Here is a 22,267-nt window from a genome sequence, read left to right on the forward strand (position 1 = left end):
AACCACTAAAGGGTTTTACAAAAAGCACAATCTGCGTACCAAAATCTGACAAATTTGGAGTAATTCCGTTCAGCAGTTTTAGCTGTAGCACTTCTTAATACACATATTTATACCAATTTAAATAAATACAAAATGTAGCTACAGTCGCTATTACATAATGCAAGTGATCATCAAACCATTCTCAAATCTCTACCATAGAAAAACTGGAACTAGTGGGGGTCACTTCAACGCCAGGTTGCCAGGGTACTGTCCTGAAGAGTTAAAAAAGTTCTCTATTCTGTTGAAAACTAAGATTAAATCAGCATGCTAGTTCCTTGAATTAGTAGGGTAGTTCTTGAACTCATTCTCAAAATTACACACCCCAACAACATAAAAAAGAAAAGCACACACAAAAAACACTCACTCCCAATCAACCTCTGGTTTCGAGGGTATTGTGGTTACATTTTGTCTGAAGCCGCCACGCAACCAGCTCTGGGGCACGAGGGAATGGCATGGCCAGAGTCTACACCCTGTACTCAAATCCCACACTACGGGCCCGATTCACAGAACTAACTTAAGACAAAATCCTAAACTTACTACCATTTTCTTATTCACAGAAGGCACTTACTCATTTTGGTATTCCCAGAAGTTAGGAGTCCTAACTTTAGGAGTCCTAAATGTCTTCTGTGAATACCGAAAGTCTTAAAGTTAGGATTTTTCTCAGTTTAGTAGTAGTAAAGTTAGGACTCCTAACTTTAGGACTCCTAAATGCCTTCTGTGAATACCGAAATTCTTAAAATTAGGATTTTTCTCAGTTTAGTAGTAGTAAAGTTGATAAAAAATCCTAATTTTAAGACTTTCGGTATTCACAGAAGGCATTTAGGAGTCCTAAAGTTAGGACTCCTAACTTCTGTGAATACCTAAATGAGTAAGCGCCTTTTGTGAATACCAAAATGATAGTAAGTATAGGATTTTGTCTTAAGTTAGTTCTGTGAATCAGGCCCAATAAGCCTATCACTGTCTCTGTAGGCACTTATTTTTGCCTGGGCCAAAGTGCATTATTGAAAATCTCAAACAATTTAGGAAGAAAAAATGTGTTAAAGGGAAAGCTAGCTTACTTTCCTCAGGATGTAAACAACTTTTTTTTGGTTACAAAAAGCATATAAACTCCCCCAAAAAATATCAGTTGAGCATGCCCGGAACCTCTGCATCATTCTGGACAGCAAGTTCACCATAAAACACCAAATCAGCGCAATATCCTCAGCCTGCTTCTTCACTCTTCTCATGCTCCGGAAGATTTTCACATGCCTCCCAATCAGCTCAAGATGCACCGTTACTTAAGCCCTTGTCACTAGCCGCCAGCACTACGGCAATACACTCTCCTCAGGAATCACTACACACCACGTGAAAAGACTGCAGACCATACAGAACTCAGCGGCCAGACTCACCCTCAACCTCCCTAGATGGACCCACATCACCCGACACCTCAAGAAACTCCACTGGCTCCCCATCCACAAGAGATGTCAATTCAAGATGCTGACCCATGCACACAAAGCCCCACACCATCAAGGACCAGCAGAAGTCAACTACCGCCTGAGCTTCCACCTACCCTCCAGACACCTGCGCTCTGCCTCCGTCTCTCACACCCTTCGCAACTGCTGAAGCAACAAGGGAGGATGCTCCTTCTCCTACCTCTCGGAGAAGTCCTGGAACAGCCTCCCCTTCTATCTCTGGACCTCATCCTCCCTTCTGGAATTCAGAAAGAGATTCAAGACCTGGTTGTTCTATTGATTCATCCCGAAGAGTTTGGCTCTCAGCACCCGGATACCCTTGCAGGTGACTAGTCGTGCTTTAGAAATCCTGATTGGTTACAATGCAGAAACCCCAAACCACTCAAATACACCAGATGTGCCAACCAATGCAACGCTATGCACCCCTGACAAGTAGCAGGTAAGTCATGTAGAGAATGATCGACAGGTGGGTGCGTCCGAAAGCATGGCCGAGGAGGAGAAGTCAGAAATATAGAATGGAGGAGTAAGACAAAAAGAAGGCAGTGTTTCTCAATATCAATTGTGAGACATCTTGGTCATCTTGACATTTAGGTTGGCCAGGTAGACTGTGCATTGCTTCCATTGAAAGTAGCATTTGACTATTGCTTGGAAATGAAGACTTTGCCTGAGCACGATAAAACTGAGGCAGTAGCAACATGTTTTATTTACAGCAGTTAGAGACACATGTATGAACCTATTTTGCATTCAGAAATGGCCCGATTCACAGAATCAGTGCATTTGCAAACACAAAAAAGGCGTTTTCTATGTGTCAAACCATAAATTGCGATTCGGTAAGCTGTAACCCAATTGCAAAATGGGTTTGCGATTCGGTATTTGGAAGGAGCGTGTTTAAAGCGTCCCTTCCAAATACCAAATTGTAGTGGTATGTAGGAATGTTTTGTGACAGTGAATATGGCCGCAAAGCATTTGCATTTTACTACCAACTTCAAGTTGGTGGTAACCTATTCACAAATGGAAAGGGGTCCTCAAGGGACCCCTTCCCTTTTTTGCATGGTGGCAAAAACGTTTTTTAAGAGCAAACAGTGTTCCCACAGACCATTGCCTGCTCTTAAAAAATTAAAAGAAAACCTTTCAATTTTTTCTTTTAAACTCAACCCGTTTTCCTTTAAGGAAGACGGGCTGATTTAAAAAAAATATATATAGCTTATTGAAAAGCAATCATGGACATGTTGGTATGCTGACCCCAGCAGGCCACCATCCCGTGATTTTAGTGAATCCTAGGGGTCACAAATTGAGACCTACCTCATTAATATTAACGAGGTGGGTCAATTTGCGATCCCTTAGGATTCGCTAAATGAAACTCTTGGAGTTTCATACATTAGGAATAGTGATTACCTAATTGTGATTCGCTTTAAATCACAATTAGGTGATCTTATTCCAAATGTTGATACATATGCGCCCTTAGAGACAACAAAAACTATGGAATGGTGTTGTATATAAAAAATAGGTTATTATCATACTGGTGGGCTTCTGCACATCCCACCTTCATTTTAAAGTTATGGCGGCGTGAACCATTCATGAAGCTCTTCCATAAATCCGAGATGATGAAGCTCTGCCATTGGGTGGGCTGATGGGATTCATACAGACGCACCACAGACGGTTTGTTTTCTCATATGGCACTGCACTGTTAGACCAGTAGTATCTTCTTTGTTGTGATATATTGTATGTGGGGGGTTTTGATACTACTAGGTCTTTAAAAATTTCCTTTCCCCTTTGACCCTTGTTCAATCGTGGTTTTTTGTTGGCGTGAACCATTCTCCACCACCTATGGCCAATTGGACCATTCTCCAGAAGTAATGCCCTTGTGAACCATTCTCCACTTTTTCCTAAATATCAATACGTTGCTGTCCCTGGTGCTTTCTAAAATGTTGACGGGGCCATCAATAATCGTTGCCAGGGCAACGAACCAGGTTGAAGGTGTTTGCCAGAGGATTTGCAGATACTTGGGTGTATTAGCGCCTGCTTAGCTCTAACCCACGCCTTGCATGTAGCAAAGACTCCGTTTATAATTACGTCTATTGATAAAATGTTCCTTCCGCTTGATTAGGGGAATGGCTGAGCTCTGGTGAAATTAAAAGCTTGCATTCAGCTGCTGTAAAAGGAGGCCCCAAGGTTATGCTGCCGTTATCAGCGGGGTAGGGGCGGGACAGGGGGAGCCGAGTTTAGTCACGGAATGGTGTTTTTTAAATGTTTGCTCAGTATTACCTGGTCATAGCCCTAACGTAGCTTCTATTGAATATTAACAGACATCAGGGCCTGTCTGACAGAACGCGGGCATGTCTAAAGAGGAGTCCTCGTGCCTGTCAGTCAAGCGGGGTCTCTTTTTACCGACACGTCTTGTTTCAGGTAATTAGTTGTGTTAAATGAAACACCATTTTAACAATGTGCTCTACGAGTATAACAGCACTTTTATTCGACTAAAAAAATTGTCCATTAAGATAAAAATCAGTGTTAAATGGCCAACGCGAAAAGCTACCAACTTTCCCTCTCGAAAATCAGTAGTTTCTTTTTTGAAATACATATCCTAATTCACTATCTAAGTTATTTATTGAGGTGTTTGCAAGTCAGGGTTCAATGGTAGCTTCATTTATTGCGAAGTATAAACCACTACAACGCAAGTGCATGCCGGGAAACAACACTTACAACGCAGCTTTTACAACGCACTACCTTTACAACAAAACTTTTACAACGCAACATCCATTACAACGCATGCCATTACAACGCAACCATTACAATGCATGTCACTACAACGCATACCACTACAGCGCATGTCATTACAACGCAGTCATTACAACGCATACCATTACAACACATACCTACACTATCCAGCACTTATCCTACTGTTGCAGCCCCTGGAGTTAGAATAGTAATTTTTACCCCTACACTATCCAATACTTACCCTACTGTTGCACCCCCTGGAGTTAGAATAGTAATTTTTACCCCTACACTATCCAACACTTACCCTACTGTTGCACCCCCCTGGAGTTAGAATAGTAATTTTTACCCCTACACTATCCAACACTTACCCTACTGTTGCACCCCCCTGGAGTTAGAATAGTAATTATTACCCCTACACTATCCAATACTTACCAAACATGCAATGTAATGGTATGTGTTGTAAATGTAGTATGCGTTGTAGTGGAATGCGTTGTAAAGGTAGTTTCAAAGAATTCGTTGTAATGGCATGCGTTGTAATGGAATGCGTTGTAATGGGTGTTGCGGTGTAAAAAATGCATTGTAAAGGTATGCGTTGTAAAAGTATGCGTTGTAACGACATACATCCGTGCATGCCCATGCACACATGGGCCAGATTTAATACTAATTCACGCAGCACAGTGCAGCAATCGCAAATGCGCTGCTGCCCTGCGCTGCGTGAAAATAAGAGAGGTGGAGAGCACCATATTTACAGAAATATTGCACTCTCCTCCTTTTCCCAAGCATCTGCACTGAAATCTGCTGCCGTGCGCCGCAGAGACACCTTTGTGCTATGATGCAAGGGTGTCACTATGAGTGTAGCAAAGGTTTTGTAGTGGAAAGATAGCCTTTCAGTACAAAATAACATGCTTAGACTAACGTTAACCCTGTCCCCTTTTTTAATGTGTGCTGTAAAATGCAGCACACATACAAAATTTGAAAAGGAAAGAGAAATTAAAGCATTTAGCGACTACTTCAAAAGGGCACCGTTTTCTGATGTTAAACCTTGTCCACTTTATTTAGTAAATAAGGTTTAGTGTTAGAAACCTTGGGTGGTTGCATGGGAACGCCAAGGCACCACCCATGGTACGCCCCCTTGGTGCTTAGCAATGCAAAGCAGCGCTATGCGCTGCTTTGCCTTACTTTCATGTTATTTCCAGAGCTAAACAAGTTTAGCACTGCAAAGTACATTGGAAAAAAAAATTTCAATCTGATTTGCATTACTTTTGTGACGCAAACACAGCTTAAAAGCCTAGGAAATCTCCCCCATGTAGTTCTATCCGGGGGTGATCCGAGCAGCAGCTCGGAGCTGTAGGGCGACTCAACCCAACGCAAGACAGAAAATAAAAGCACTGCAGGAAGAAGGATGCACGGGCTGCTCTATATGCCTACACCGGCCAACGAGTTGCTGGTACTCGGTACAGCCACCAGAAAAAAGATCCAAGCGCATGCAGATCACCTAGGCAAATGCAACTTTTTTCATTCAATGGAAAATTATTTTCGCCTTTTCCTCATATACTCACCATATCTGAGAGTGACCATTTCTCTTCCCACCCTAGAAAAGGATGAATGCCTACCGTTTCTACAGTGGAAAGCAGATTGAGAGGAGTTGTGAATACTCAAAATTGTACATGGTTGTGAGTATTCACAAACTTCAACGCTAACCACATCTGCTCATTGTCATACACCTTGAGTAGGATTTACAGGTGTGGGGTGCGCACGATTGTTGTGGAGATCTTTGCACATGTAAACGTTTTTACGTTCCAGGAATCTGTGAATTCCTGGCAGCCAGTTAGTTGTGAAGGTATGTTTATTACCAAATTTACCTTTGTGAATAGGACCTATAGAGTTTGGGGAACTATCATCAATTTGTTCCAATATTTTCTCTCCTCTAAGTCCTTTCCTGTTCCCTCCACGATGTATACTCAACACTTGGCACCCGCACATCTTCGTTAGCCACCTTGCTCTTAGGTGTAAACATTATATAAGGGTATCTTTATTACAGAGTTACATGCGCTGTAAATAACAACCTTCAGGAGGCCAGAAGGCTGAGTAGGCCAAACCAGGTTTCGAACTCTTGACCTGGCCATCAGCACTTTCTTCAATCTTCAAGAAACAAGCAACCAGCTTATTGAGTTACTTCTACAGCATGCTGAGCATGGATTCTCAGCTAGAGGAAGAGTTAAGTACAACAGACCCTATATATAGAAGCACTACTTTGTAAGACAGTTGTGCGCATGAAAAATGTTTATCCAAATGTCATGCTTTGTTAAAAAGATAGGGATGCTCCAGCTAAAATGAAGTCTCACCGGACAAGGGACTGTAAACCATTGAGGGTGTCCAATCTATACCTCCCATCAATGGTCTAGCACAACATTCCTCATGTGACATGTACTATTATTTTCGGATACAAAACATCAAATGGCTCTTTTTCGTTATCATTGATACATTATCTACAACTTTTTATCATTCTGTCTCAAAATGTTTGTGGTTAAGAAGCAACCTCATTTCAATCCAGAAAGATGTAAATGTTTTTCTTTCCTTAACTAGTTTTTCCCCTTTCTCCTGTCACTCATCCACTGTCTGTTTCCATCCTTTCACTGTTATGTCTATATCAGTAATAAACCTTGATTTCTTTTTTGTATTACTTTTATTTTTAATCTTTTATAATAACAAGTCCTGAATATTTGCTGACTGTTGTTCAGATATCATTGGGAAATTTTGAGAAAATAAACCTCAACAGCTACTTTCCTTTTGCAAATATGCATTTCACACACACAGTTTAAACAAATTTATGATTCCATGTTTAGGTTTTGAAGGTTGTGAGCCTGATTCTTTTGTGCCTATGTGTGCTGCCCTTTCATTTGGCCTCTAGAACTCTATGTTCTAGAGACTGCCTATGTGTGTAGTGTAAGGATTTAGTATTTATCTGCAATTGTAAAATGATGATTCTTGACACTGCAAGAGCATAATGTTTATTTATTTAGGAGTTTTAGAATTCTTTTGGCTTATTTCAGTGCAACCCTTCAGAGGTGGAGAAAGCATCTGAACAGGTAAAGTGGAGTCTGTAGTTGTGCTTCCACGGGTATGGGACCAGAGAGTCGGGATGTCCCATTTAAATTTCAATTTTGCATTGTTCAGTTTTCAGGAGTTTCTTGGGGCTCATATGATTGGCTTGGAATGGCTGAGAGTATTCCATCATTTTGGACCTTGACCCCCCAGGAAACTGCTTCAATGGAGGTCCAATAGAACAACTGGTGCTCACTCAAGCTAAGGACCAAGGAGTGGAGGTTTGGATGATAATCATGGTGACTTTTGGCTTAGAGACAACAAGGTGCCTTCCTCCATTCTATTCTCAAGGGTAGAGGGGTTGACCATTCATAGTCTGAAAGTATCTAGGCAGCTCTGCTGGACTCTCACCTCTATTTCATTTGTCTTATCCAAAAAGAGAAGCTCATGGAAACCAGGTGACCGGACTCGAAAAGAAGATGAAAAGGCCCATGATTGGGCAAAAGTGGGATCAAGAATATGGGCTACAGATAAGGGACATCAGTTATAGTTTAAGGAAGAAGAGTGATGAGGATGTGAAAAATGTCATATCAAGGACAGCAGGAAACACCTGAGCTCAAATATATGCAGTTACGCAAGCATTGTTTACAAAGTAATCAATAATTCATATTTAAACTCACAGCTTATCTAAAAGATATAAAAATATGCCTCATTATTTATAAAAGGAAACACCACTGTGTCAGGCAATTAGTAAGAAATGTGAAAGAGTGCAAGATAATAGTGCAGTGTAATGAGATCAAGTGACATGGCGGCGGAAGGCTTTACTACGAATCACCCACATTGCGCCAAGCAACTTAGAGATGGAAATAACTAGAACTGGGCGGGAATCTGAAATGAGGATATGCAGAGCCTCTTGGTGGGTGCGCACTCCAAGTAGTCTGCGTGCCAGTCCAATTCCGAGTTTAAATCTACCACAAAGTGTAGACTTACATGTCCCCACCACCGGAAACCAAGGGGTGGAGCCAAACTTATGGATGTAAATTTACTACTGGTAATTTTTCACATGTAGACGGAGGTCTCCACCACTGAAGTGGAGCGCTGTCTGTAGTAAAATATAGAAAAAAGTACAAAACTTTAATAAACTTTAAAATATTTTTGTATAAAATAGGTTAATGTGAAATAGTAAGCTAAAATACTTAGATATGTTTTGTAACCAAGAACAAATAAAATAAATGTTAAAGCACTATTATTTTAAAAATGTATCAATATATTGATTTAAATATATTTTCAATTCATGTAAAAGTGATTTATTTAAAGATTTATTTTATTTTAAAAAATCCAATCTACAGTAAAATGTGTCTTTTTATTTAGTCTGTATAGAAAAAAACTAAAGGTTATTTATAGAATTAATTTGACATCATTTGCATTTCTTTCACAAAATATCAAAAGCCAAATTCATTTATAAATTTGACAACGTTTAATAAGCCTGTATAATAAAGAATTATGTATTTTTTATTTATGAATATATTTGAATCACTTAATAAAATATTTATATCTTTACTAAAACTCAAAAAAAGGTAACTCATCATAACATTATTTCCCAAGGTAAGTTTTATTTTAAGTCCCCACCACCATTATTTTCTCTGGGAAGGTGCTACAGTTCCAGCAATTGCGCATGTTTGTTGCAGGACTTACTCCAGGGTGGAGCTGGAGTATATTTACTAGTGTTTTCGAACATTTAGCCTGTCATTACTATAGGAGTGCAGTTTGTGAATAGCAATGGTCTTACTCTTTGTGGGCGAGTGTGGGTGTCCCCCCAAAAACCTCTCCTTAGAACTCTCTTGCGCCCTCCTTAGCCCTTCCTAAAACCGTCTTCCTGCACAACTTTCTTCTCGTGGATCCTCCTGATAGTTGATGGCAACTAGTTAAGATTTCACTGTGAATTGAAAAACCACAGTATCACCTTATTCTTCGGTCCCACTTCTACCTAACTTTACAAGGAGTTGGCTGTTGCCAATCTGCTATGGACTTCACCCTAGCTCAGCCACCGAATATGCCACACTCTTCTCGCCCACTCTCTATATAATAATAAATATGAAAACTGCTCTGAATAATCTGATTGCTCGTCCAACAGGCAGCATTGCTGCAAGCGGCATTCTATAGATCATTAATGAAATATGTTGCCAGTGCCATTTTTTAATGAACTTGCAGGTCATTAGGTTTATTCAGGATAGAGCAATGAGGCTTTCACCTGACTATGGTCGCCTGAAAGAGACCCGTTCTGTATACAGAAAGGCACTATATTGGTGACCTTTAGGAAACATTACTGGTCAGTTTCAGGTGGTTACTGATCAGAGTGATTTTGGTCATTTAGGTGGCCAAGCATTGCAAAATTGGTTTTGTGTGCCCAAATTAGTTTTTGCCTTTGTATTAATATGGGTTGCAAAAAGTGATCCCCCTCACCCCCATCTTACGCCATTGTCCCTGCAAACCATCTAGTGCACTATTCGGCTTTCAGGCCATCGGGATTGCACAACATTGATTCCACCAGGGTGTATGAATATTTTGTACCTTCAATTGCTGCAACTGGCAGTCCAAAATTCTAACTCGTGGGGTCTTACAACTGGGTCATATACAAAAGTGGGCATGAAAAACAGTCATATCATGAATGGAAGTAATGCAAAACCATTAAATTGCAGCTGACTACTTAGAGAGGAGCAGCGAGATAATGTTATTGATAGAATAACTAACAATGTCCAACCATGCATCAAAGGGTTGTTCTTTGTTCGTCTGCTGATTCCGCCTACGTTTCGGTGACAATACCCAAAGTCAAATCCCACACGATTCCTATTAGTTACAAACATTTGTTTCATGTGTGACTGTCAGCTACTTCGTACAATTGCAGTTTTCTGCTGAACTTGACCCTTTGTGCAGTTTGCCTGCAATCCTGAGTAGGTTCATTATCGGTGTTGCACAAATAACAATTACAGTCTGTAATCAGGAGTTCACAGCTAGTATTCATCTACACCCATTCTTTTAAAGAGGTTGTTAAACGACGATCTGAGATCACATCCTGACTTGTAAAATAGATAAACTAAAACGAAGTAAAGATTTTTGTACAGATAATAGCCTCACCTTCTTTCTTCATGCCAGCTCGAAAGCATTTCTTTAGCCTGCAGTATCGACACTGGTTCCTCTTGTCTTTATCTACAACACATTGTCTGTTGAACCTATTAAACGAGAAAGAAAGTCGTGAAAATTGCTTTCTTTCCAAAAGTCTTTCAGATATGAACGTTTTGTGTGCAACTATCATATTAGTTTAATTATTTCATTTTATTCATAGTTGTATGCAGTGCTCACTCTGGGCATTATTACGACTACGGTGGTCAGACCGCCAGGCCGCTGCGCCACGGTTGTGAGAATGCACCAAGCCAGCAGCATCCCGATTGCAGCATTACGACTTGAGTGCTGGGCTGGCGGTGTGACTGCAGCAGTTCCGCGGCGGCGGCATGCCTCAGCTCATAGCAAATGTCGCCGCCGTGCAGCGCCACTTGCATGTCGGGCACACTGTTTGCATGCACCATGTTGTGCATGGCACACAGTGCGCGCACGACAGGCATTGCCTCCATAGGCTCCGCTTTCCTTTTAAAAACAAACAAATTTTCCTTGAAGTTGGTCCCACGTCGCTGCTCCTGCTCCCCTGTCTCCCGCTACAGGAATAGGAGGCAGGCAGCCAGGCTTCGGCTCCTAAGCCAATGACAATGTTGCCATGCAGCGTTGTGATTATTCGGAGCACTGTGACATGGCGCTCAGCCCAAGGCTGGAGGGGTGGGCATGTTTTTCATGCAGTCTGTAATGCAGCCTGCATGGAGAACAGGGAAGTGCGTATTGCTGGACCCCCAAACAGTCATTGCACACTTCCTTCCCTGCCCTGTTCCGTGAGCACAGCAGCCACGCCCATCAGCAAAGCAGCAGAACCCATCAGGAAACTTAAAGTCATTATTATTTGATCCTATTACCACGAGTGAAGTTCTCGATGGTTTAAAAAAAATAAAGACTGGTTCCCCTCTGGACATCTTCTCCCCTCGGGGGGTCCTGAGATCACTCCTCTATTGGTCAATGCTCTTTCCATTATTTTTAACTCTTCATTGGAACAAGCCACTATTCCCTATAGCTGGAAACATGCGCGGGTGAAGCCCATTTTGAAGAAACCAACCAGTGATCCGTCCCTTGCTGTTAATTATCGGCCCATCTCCTTACTTCCCTTTTTTGGGAAAGTACTGGATCACTTGGTAAATAAGCGCCTTACTGCATACGTAGAGGGGCACTCTCTCCTCGATTCTTCACAATCTGGGTTCCGTGCTGCTAACGGGACCGAAACTGCTGTCGTGGAGATAGTCGATAACATTAAACTTGCTTAGGATGGTGGTGATTTTGCTATCCTGATCCTGTTGGATTTATCAGCTGCCTTTGATACCATCTCCCACTGCATTTTGAAACATCGGTTGTGGGAGATAGGTATCAGAGGCTAGGCTTTCCTATGGCTGGAAAACTATCTTATGGACCGGTTTAATACGGTTCAGGTGGAGTCACTAACGTCCAACTGACCGCCTGTTAAAGTGGGGGTCCCGCAAGGGTCTATCTTAAGTCCCTTACTGTTTAATGTGTACCTAACCCCGCTATCAAACATCATAAAATCGCACGGCTTTGATACAGTATCTTATGCTGATGATACCCAATTGCTCATTTCGTGCAATTCGGACTACAGTGAAAAATGTTGTAAGTTCAAAAAATGTATGTTGGACATCAGCAATTGGATGAGCAATAATAAGCTCCAGTTGAACTATGAAAAAATGGAAATCATCTTGTTTGGCAAGGCGGCTGAATTTTGGTCACAGGACTGGTGGCCCTCAGAATTAGGGACCTGCCCTTCTCCTAAAGAGGCCGTACGTGACTTAGGAATCATTCTAGACCGTGACCTTTCCATGAAGCCTCACATTAATAAAACATTAGGCAAGTGCTATGGGATTATGCGTAAGTTACGCAAAATCTTCAGATGGCTACCTATAGAATCCAGAAAGCCTCTGGTGCAGGGCTTAGTCATTAGCCGTATGGATTATGGCAATGTACTGTTTGCCTCATTAAATGTGAATGTTCTGTCTAAGTTGCAGGTGCTGCAGAACACGGCAGCTAGACTGATCTTGGATCTCCCTGACTGGTCAGCCTCTGCTCCAAATCTAAAAAAACTGCACTGGCTACCTGTCCGCCAAAGAATTCACTTCAAAGTATTGAGCTTGACTCATAAAATACTTTATGGCACTGGCCCTATCCACCTTGCAAAAAAATTGGCATGGTATCGGCCTCAAAGATTATTAAAATCCTCCTCTCAATCCCTCTTGATTCAACCTCGTGTGCATATTTCACGCAATGGCGAACGGGCTTTTTCTTATCTTGCCCCTCATCTGTGGAATAAACTCCCGCCCCATTTATTGCTTATCACTGATTATATGTCTTTTCGAAAAAAATTTAAAACTTAGATTTTTCCTAAATAAGCATCTTTATCTCCCTTTGAAGTCTGGTTGTTGTCCCTTGCTGCATAGCGCCTTGAGACCGTACGGTGATAAGTGCGCTCTATAAGAGCCTTTGACATTTGACATTTGACATTATTGTTTTATGTTTGTCTTCTTCACACTGCTTAAAACCAGTGGGGAGATGCTCCTCCACCATAGCGGAGGAGCCGCCCCTGCAGATATGACCTCGAAAATAAACAGCTTGGAGTCGTCTGAAAGTACTAGGAGATGGTAAATATCTCATGGAATGGTCAATTTGCAAAAAAACTAAATCTAATCCTCCGCCCAAACAGGTCTGTATCTAGAGTGTGGCTAAGCATGAGCAAAAGATACCCAATATGCCAGCCATTTAGGGCATGGGTCATCGACCCAATAATTAGTAATATCCACTTAGCTTTTCAGAAACCCTAATAATTGACCTCACAATATCCACTAAAATTCTCTGGACACATTTTCTTTATGCATATTCAGTGTTTAGTTATTGAAAGCCTGATCTGATTTAACTATTTGGGAGGTGGTCGAAGCCAGCCTAGATAATAAAGGCTTGTCCATTGTATATATATATATATATATATATATATATATACATATATATATATATATATATATATATATATATATATATATATATATATATATATATATATATATATATATATATATATATATATATAAAAAAAAGAAGGAGAGAACTCTGGGTAGCTCCCAAGTTTAGAAGGAAAGCAGCTCCTGTTAGAGCATTCTCAACACCAGCGACACTCTAAATTTGCTCACCTCAAACGTCTGCTTTTCTTTCAAAGTTTTTAAGCATAGGATTAGCACAGTGCTATCCACGCCGAGATAGAAATGGACAAAGTCTTTTGCCATTTGTACAGCAAAGTCTTTAACCGCTTCAGCGCGGCATGAATTTTCGCGCTGTGCTGAAGATTCGAAAACGGCGTGGTCGTGACAGAACGGTTCCGTCACCAGCACAGCCCAACCGACGCTCGTGACAGAACGGTTCCGTCACGAGTGTCGAAGGGGTTAAGCATAGGATTAGCACAGTGCCATCCATGCAGAGCTGTAAAATGACAAAAGCCATTTATCACTCCAGGCACAGTATTACAGCTTTGAATTGGTAAAATACCAATTCAAGCCAACCTGAAATGAATAAAAGCAACCCCTACAGTGTTTCGCTCTAATTAGAGCTGATGGCGTGGAGGCGTGGGTCCCGAGCGCAGAGCAAGCGAAGAAGGAAATTGGGTGTTTGCATATATACATATATATATATATATGTGTGTGTGTATAAATACATTTCAGAGAAAACTCTGGAAATTCCACACGAATCTATTTATATTGTTTTTAATTTACCATAATACTTGTGAAACTATACTGCAGAAGGAAAACAGGTCAATAGGACCTATGCCACACAGAAACTAGGCAAAGGTTAAAGTATTTGTCGCAACAGATATTTGGAGTCTTTCTATGATTAACTTTCTGATTTCAGTGCCCACCAACAAAATGCCTTTTTGTTATGTTTTAAGGAGTACAACTGTCATTTGTAAGTTCCATAGGTGCTCTAAACCTGCCTCGATTCAAACCATTATTCTGTACTTGCAAGGAAATGTGAAGAGGTGTCTCTGGCCCACAAACTCATGGACAGGGAGCCCAATCAACCCCATTCCTTTTGTAGTTCAACAAGATATTCAAAGGATGGCTCAGGAAAGCTTGCTGCTCCCACTTCACCTTGCTGGATGGTTAATCTCTCACCCTAGTCAGTCAAGCATGCAGAAATCCACATGGGCAAGCGCCTTCCTCAGACATGCTCGGAAATTTGATGAAGTTGGCAGGACAGTCAACTGTTTCGCTCTTGGCCATAGTAAATATTAATTCACTGCTGGTTGTTGATTGTCATCACAAATTATCCATTCCAGGGTCAAGTAGTCCTTGATAACTCTGCAGACATGTTGTTAAAACTCATCGGTACAAACATCGCCATCCTCCATTTTTACGTGCAGCAGTTGAATTTATCACGACATTGGACCCTTGTGTTGTATCAACACTTTACATATCATCCTGAAATGGGTTTAAAACTCCTCTAGGTAAAAGCTTAGGTGATATTGCTCTGGTGTAATAGTCAATATAGGGACTGTAATGCACCAGCTGACTATGGTTTAATGATTCATCGTGATCAATTGGTAGGCATCTTTTGAACTTAAGGTAATTCATTTTATTCTCCAGCTGCTTAAACCCAATGCTTCCCTGCAATCAAATTGACTTTCTTATTTGAAGAAGGTGCAATGCCATGAGTGCATGCACCAACCTGCCAAACCTCAAGGCTTTGAGAGATTGAATTTATCAATCTCACATCCAAATACCAAATGCCACCTTTGCAAAACCAATCATTCTAATCCACCTATCTCACTTCCACTCATCTATAATGCTATCCTCCATCACATTTTCTCTTGTGATTCCCTGCCTCCCACCTGTCCTATCTTCCACTGCCGTGCCAGCTCCTCTGCCAACCCTATCCTTTTCAACCATCTTGCTTCGTCCTTCCATCGTATGACCACCTGGCCCCCTCTGTTAACGTCTGTCTTGACTTCTCTGTATCACCTCACCATTTTGATGAAGGCTCCCTTCCTCACCTCACCCCACTCCCTTACTCCTACCACTTATCCTATGTTTTTCCCTTACTCTCCCTTATCCTCATCCCCCTCTAGACAATGACACATGTGTACACATGTACCAGGGTATAAAAGTAGAGATGTGACTGACGTAATGGGTTATTATATGGAAAAATTAAAAACAAAAAACAAATGATGGACAGAATGCTGAACAATGCCACACATTCACCCCCGGTACAGAGATCTGGGCCTAAATCCATCGTTTTTTATTCTCACCATGCTATTCCAGTTTAGACCCAGCCATATGCGAATCAGTCTTGACCCTGCTCCTCATGGGAACAGTCCAGCCCGAACTGCCAAGCCAGGTCCTACCTGGACCAGAAAGAAGAATCTTCATCAACTTTCACTTAGCAAAGTACTGGCCATTTTCAACGGGCAATCTAGCTCCCAAACAAAGGTATCATTCCAACTGTCAGCAGAAAGCAAGGTGTAAAAGATAGCTACCAGTTTTCCAAAGAACAATTTGATGGAAGTGTTGGATGGATGGGCCAACCATGGAAAACGCTGTTTATTTGTTTGAGGTTCTAGACCATCCTTGCTATCTTTACTCTCTTCACAGAATGAAGGCACACAAGGCGTTTTGGGTGCCGTCAGGCATTTCCTCTTCTATGTTGATTCTTTCTTGGAAGGAACCAGGTTTTCCAATGACAGGGACCCTTCTTTCAATTTTTTCATTTAAAAGGTCTCCTGGTGGGGGGCGTGGCTTGCGCGCCGCTGTGATATGGCGTGTTGCGCTTGAGCTCCGGGGTGAGTTGTTCCCGTTGAGCGTTTTTCTCCGTTTCTTCGTGCCCTTTTCTGCGGAAAATCCACACACCTACGGCGGAATATGCGCTGATCTCCACGACGCTGTTTTTCCGCGACTGCAACTACCGGCATTATGTGTTCTGCTTCCATCCTCGCAGGCGCTCGCATTCCTGAGGAGCGGCCGCCATTTTGCCGCGTCTGACGTTCCTGTCATCTGTTCTCTGAGGCGCCGCCGCGGATACAATCTAACAGTATTTCGCGTATATCTATGGATTTCTTCACACGACGGCTGTAATGGTAACATTTCTGCTTTCTTTCTAATGTTACTTTTTGCTGCTTGGCTGGGTTTGAAAGTGCTCGCAGTTTTTTGCTCTCCACATGATTCATTGAGGTGTTCATGTCGATATCATGAGGTGTCTTCCTGCTTATTTTTGCTCTTTTTTCAACCGCTAGATTAGCATAGCGTGTTTGGAGCGTGAATTGCCTCTTTTTTCACTGTTTCTGGATATTTTGCGCAACTTTGGTGCTATACTCTATCCCTGTGACATTTTTGGCTAGTCGTCTGCTACAACACTGTCATTATGAGTCGCTCCTTGAACGGCAAAGACTCTAAAGACCCAGGCACTTCTTTAAAGCGACTTAAGTCAGTCTCTCCGACTCCTGAATCACCTCAGGTGGACAATACTTCCACATTGGACACCATTTTGGCGCGCCTGAATGAGGTTCACGATATTGCGCAGTCAACTAAAACTAACACTGACTTATTACAAGTGGAAGTCTCTGCCATCAGGAATGATTTTAAAGCCCTATCTCTACGTGTATCAGCAACAGAAACACGGATAAGTTCCGCAGAGGATGGTATGCAAAAGCAATCCAGGTCGCTTTCTCAGATGGAACGGTCTATGGCGGCAATGCGCAGAGACCTCACGGAGCAGGAGGACCGTAATAGGAGATCTAATCTGCGTATTTTTGGCCTACCGGAGGACTCAGAGAAATCATCCTCCTCCATGATTGAATTCTTATCTCATTGGATTCCTGATACACTTCAACTATCTTTTCACAGAGACTTTGAGATTGAAAGAGCACACCGTGTTCCAACGTTCCGTTCTAAGGCAGCCACCCAGCCAAGAGCAATCATTTTTAAGCCCTTACGACATCAACACACTGAACTGATTTTGTCACATATGCGCAAGATTAAACAACTCAACTGGGAGGGTCATCGCATATCCATTTCCCAAGACTTTGCCAGAGACACGGTCATAAGACGGAAAGGTTTCTTGAATCTTAGAAAACGTCTCACAGACTTGGGCATCTCTTTTTCCTTTTCTGGTCCATCCAAGTTTCGCATTACTTATAAAGGGCGTTCCAGAATCTTCGATGAACCGGCAGACTTGTCAACGTTTTTGGACAACCAGGAGGAGATAGAGATGGAAATTCAACGTGCAACGACGCAGACTCCTGGGGCCTCAGGGACCTGATTTATTGTTCTCTTTACTTCTGGTTATGTCTTTTTCTGCATTGTTACCTTCTCTTTTTTCTCCAGCCAGTTTTTCTTGTTGATCTTCTCCTCTGCTATCGTATGTCCTATCTCTGTTTTTCTTTCTATACTACTCTGATAGTTCTCCTTTCTCTCTAATATCCGTCCTCTTCTTCTTTTTTCTCTTCGTTATTTTTCGAGAAACTTCTTGTAGATCCTTTCAATTTTTTCTTCTTCTTTCTTTCACCCATCTTCTCTGATTTCGTGTGTACCTCTGTTTCAACTCCTTTTTTCTTGCTCCTCTCTATTGTTATTACGGTGTGTTTCACTTATATTGATACTGTTTATACTTACTAGTTACCTGCACTTTTTAGAGTTCTCAGTTGCAGATTTATTAGCTTTTTAATCAAGTATTATTACTCCTTTCGATAGCATTGTTATTATATTTGCATTATACTATGTAGCATTCTAGTATCGTGGAGTAGACTTCTCCTTTTTCTGTATGCTCGTTTTCATCTTCCTTCTCGGTTTCTTCCTCGTGTCTCCATTCTGTTCTCACACACCTTCTATCGTTCCTCTTATGTCACTCCATTTTATAGTATAGTTAGAATTAGGTGTTTTGGTTTGATTCATATGTGATTTCAGCACTTCTTTGTTCCTCTATTCACAAAATGATATATGCTATTTACGATGTTTCATACATAATGCAGCTTTTCCTACATGTTATGATATTGTTATTTTTGCCATGCTTTTGCGCTTGATGGGGTAATGTTAATCTAATCTGAGTGGTTTTTTTCTTCTAATAGCAATGTAATATCTCGTTATAAATTGTATTCCTTGGTGTATGGATTTTCTATTACTTTTTTGTTCACTATCAATCGTTTTCTTCATAATGGGCTATTCTTCTCTACCAACTTTTGCTCCTATAACGGGTCTTCGACTCGCCTTTTCCACGTTCTCCCTTGCATGTTATGGGTCTCTTTTAGACCTCCCCCTCTGCCTCGTCTCTCTCTCCTTTCTAATCTTTCTTCTCTCTTTCTGGCTTTTCTTTTTTCATGGTTTTCCCACATGGTTGCTCCCGTAACATCTATTTTGTTTTGTGGTTGGTCTACCATATTCCTGTACCTCGTCTCTTCTCTGTTATCATTGTTGTCTTCGAGTGTATCCCCTTCAGGTAGATGCCAGGTTTAAATGTTTTATCCCTTAATGTTAAGGGCTTAAATCATCCGGTCAAGCGATCTAAAATCTTGGATTATTGTAAATCTCTCTCAGCGGACTTAGTCCTATTTCAAGAATCTAAGATCACTAGCAGAGAAGCGCTATTTTTGAAGAAAGAATGGGTGTCGGATGTGTCTTGTTCGGATGCTTCTGGTAAACGCAATGGTGTGGTTACGTTGGTTTCGAGGAATTCGGGTTTATCGATTATCTCTTCTGAGCATGATTCTGATGGTCGATGGCTCCTATCTAAATTATCAGATGGTCAGCATGATCTGTTTGTTATGAATATCTATGCTCCAAATATTGATAACCCTGCATTTTGGAAATCCATTTCTAAAAAACTGCATGATACCCCACATGCGGGTAATCTTATTGTAGGTGGAGACTTTAACTTACCGATGGACCCTTTATTGGACAGAAATTCCGCTTTTCAGTTTCGTCCGCCTAAAGCACACAAACAGATGCTTAACATGTGCTCCATTGCTAATTTGCATGATATTTGGCGTCTCCACAATCCCACTGGTAGTGACTTTTCTTTCTTTTCCTCCCCTCATTCCTCATTTTCTCGCATTGACTATCTCCTAGTTCACTCTTCTCTTGTCGCAGCCTCTTCCTCCCCACTTATACATCCCATTGTCATCTCCGACCATGCTGCGGTTACTTTTACGCTTTCGTCCTTTGCTCCGAAACCACGTGGTCGTTCCTGGAGACTTAATACGGAGGTGTTATATGACTCTACCCAAGTGGAAGAATTTTCCAAGGATATCAACACTTTTTTCCGTGAAAATGAGGAGTCTGTAGCTTCTCCAATAATTCTTTGGGACTCCTTTAAATGTACTTTCCGTGGTCAAGTTATTGCATGCATGTCCAAACGCAATTTGGCAATTAAAAAAGAACTTACTGATTTATCATCTGAAATCAAGTCTTTGGAGGCTTCCTTTAGACATACTAAAGTCCCGACTTTCCTACAACAAATTAAGCTTCTAAAATACAAATATAATACAATTGTCACTAAAAGAGCTCATATTGGTTTCCAAGCACAAAAGTCCAAAAAATTACTCTTAAAGAATCGGGCTGGCAAACTTTTGGCTGCTACATTAAAATTCCAAGATTCCTCCTCTAGATCCTCTCAGATCTCTTCTATTAAGGACCATAATGGCTCTAAAAAATTCCAAACTGAAGAAATTCTTGAAGTTTTTCGTGATTTTTATAACAAATTGTATACCCCCTCCAACCAAGCCTCTTTTGACAAATGCCAAGATTTCTTAAAATCAATTCCGATTCAATCTGTATCAGAGGAAGATCGCTCCACTCTAAATGAACCTATCTCACCTGAGGAAATAGTCTCTGCTATCAAGGCCACCCGTTCGGGGAAAGCTCCAGGCCCTGATGGTTACCCGATCTTATTCTATAAAACCTTTCTCCCGTTGCTTGTTCCTAAGTTGCAGGCTGTCTTTGACGCTTTTGTTCGTAATGGATCTGTCTCTGGTACGGCTGCCGAAGCCACCATAGTGGTGATCCCAAAAGAAGGGAAAGACCATTCGGACCCTAAGAATTTCCGCCCTATTTCGCTTCTCAATATGGAAGCGAAGATTTTTGCTAAAATCCTGGCGAAACGTCTGGAATCCTTTATTCCCCATTTAGTCCATCCTTCCCAAACTGGTTTTGTTAAGGGTAGGTTGGCAAGAGATAATATTCGCACTTTCTGTCATATTATTGGGGCGGCCAAGCGATCCCAACTACCTGCCGCGGCCTTGGCCCTCGATGCGGAGAAGGCCTTCGATAAGGTTTCTTGGCCTTTTCTTCGAGCTGTTTTACATGCTCATAATCTCGGGGACTCCTTTATTAACATGGTAATGTCTTTGTATTCCCAACCTAAAGCTAATATTAGAGTTAATGGTTCCACATCCTCTTTTTTTAATCTCTGCCAAGGAACGAGACAAGGTTGTCCTTTATCCCCGCTATTGTTTTTGTTATCTATCGATCCTCTCCTTCGGCTGATTGACTTACACCCCGATATCAAAGGGTTCTCTTTTGGCCCTCATTGTCTAAAAACTGCAGCCTACGCAGACGATGTTCTTATTTTCTCGGACGATATCGCATTAGCCATTCCTGCGATCTCTGACACCATTTCTTTATTTTCTAAAGTTTCGGGATATACCCTAAATAAAGACAAGACAGAAATGTTCCCTTTAAATGCCTATTGCTTTCCTGCGCATATGGGCTCGGCTGGCTTTAAATGGCAAGCTACCCATCTTAAATATCTAGGCATTTATTTTTGTTCGACACTACATACCACGGTTACGTATAATGAGTCTCAAACTCTGGCTAAAGTTCGTCGTCTTCTGGATACTTGGTCCCCAAAACATATTTCTTGGTGGGGGCGCTTACAAACCCTTAAAATGATGATCACGCCGATCATCAATTTTGTTTCTTCCATGATTCCGATTAAATTATCTGACTCTTTTTTTCGGGAAATCGATGGTATCACCTCCAAATTTTTATGGAGCGGGAAACGTGCTCGGTTGGCATACAAATATTTACGTAGACCCTGTGATATGGGTGGTTGTAACTTCCCGGATTGGGAAAAATACCAGACTGCTTTTTTGGCCTCTCAAGGTGCCCTCTGGTTTTCTCCCCCAACCCGGCATATCCCTCAATGGTTACTCATAGAACAGGATTTAGCTGCTCCCTTACCGCTTGCCTCTTTGTGTACTACTTCCACTCTACATATTCTATTCTCCCGATCTATCATCATTGATACAATTATCGCAATTAGGAAAGTGGATAAGAAAATGGCATTTCCTCTACACAAGACTAGATGGTCTTCCATTTGGCGTAATTCCAAAATTAAAATCAATATCACCCCCGCACTCATGTCGTATTGGGCGATGAAGGGTGTCTCTCTTGTACACCATCTGTATAATGAGTCTGGTGAGCCCTTACCTTTCTCTAACTTAGCGCTCAAACACTCTCTGACAAATCTAGACTTCTATACTTTTCTTAAAATCAAAGTTGCGATCTCGAAAACTCGTCTTCACCCCTCTTCGTCCACCATCTCTTTGTTTTCTATCTGGCTCAAAGCGGGGCATGTTGCTTCCCGCATTTATAGGTTTCTATCCTCTTCTTCGCTTCCAGATCAGACGGTTGCACAGCAAAAATGGTCGCGTCATTTTGATCACAATATTACGGACCATATCTCCTCCGAAGCTTGGCAATCCATTGGCAAATTTGCGTTACGTAACAAAATTGCTCCTTCCTTAATACAGTCCAAGTTTTTCTCGATCAATCTACTCCACTGGACTCCGGTGCGTCTTCATTCTCTCAACCTTAAAGAGG

General features: G+C 41.5%; 1 protein-coding gene across 6 annotated transcripts in view; it reads right to left on the reverse strand.

Moving 5' to 3' along the window:
* Positions 1-22,267, reverse strand: part of HNF4A (hepatocyte nuclear factor 4 alpha) — a 400,042-nt gene that overhangs the window by 33,438 nt on the left and 344,337 nt on the right. For all 6 annotated transcript variants that reach the window (XM_086932563.1, XM_086932560.1, XM_086932561.1 and 3 more), the window contains one exon: positions 10,389-10,483. In XM_086932563.1, coding sequence (XP_086788689.1) covers positions 10,389-10,483 — 95 coding nt within the window. The remainder of the gene's footprint in view (positions 1-10,388; positions 10,484-22,267) is intronic.

This window comes from Lissotriton vulgaris, chromosome 7 (genome assembly GCF_964263255.1).
Source record: "Lissotriton vulgaris chromosome 7, aLisVul1.2, whole genome shotgun sequence".
Classification (NCBI taxonomy): Eukaryota; Metazoa; Chordata; class Amphibia; order Caudata; family Salamandridae; genus Lissotriton; species Lissotriton vulgaris.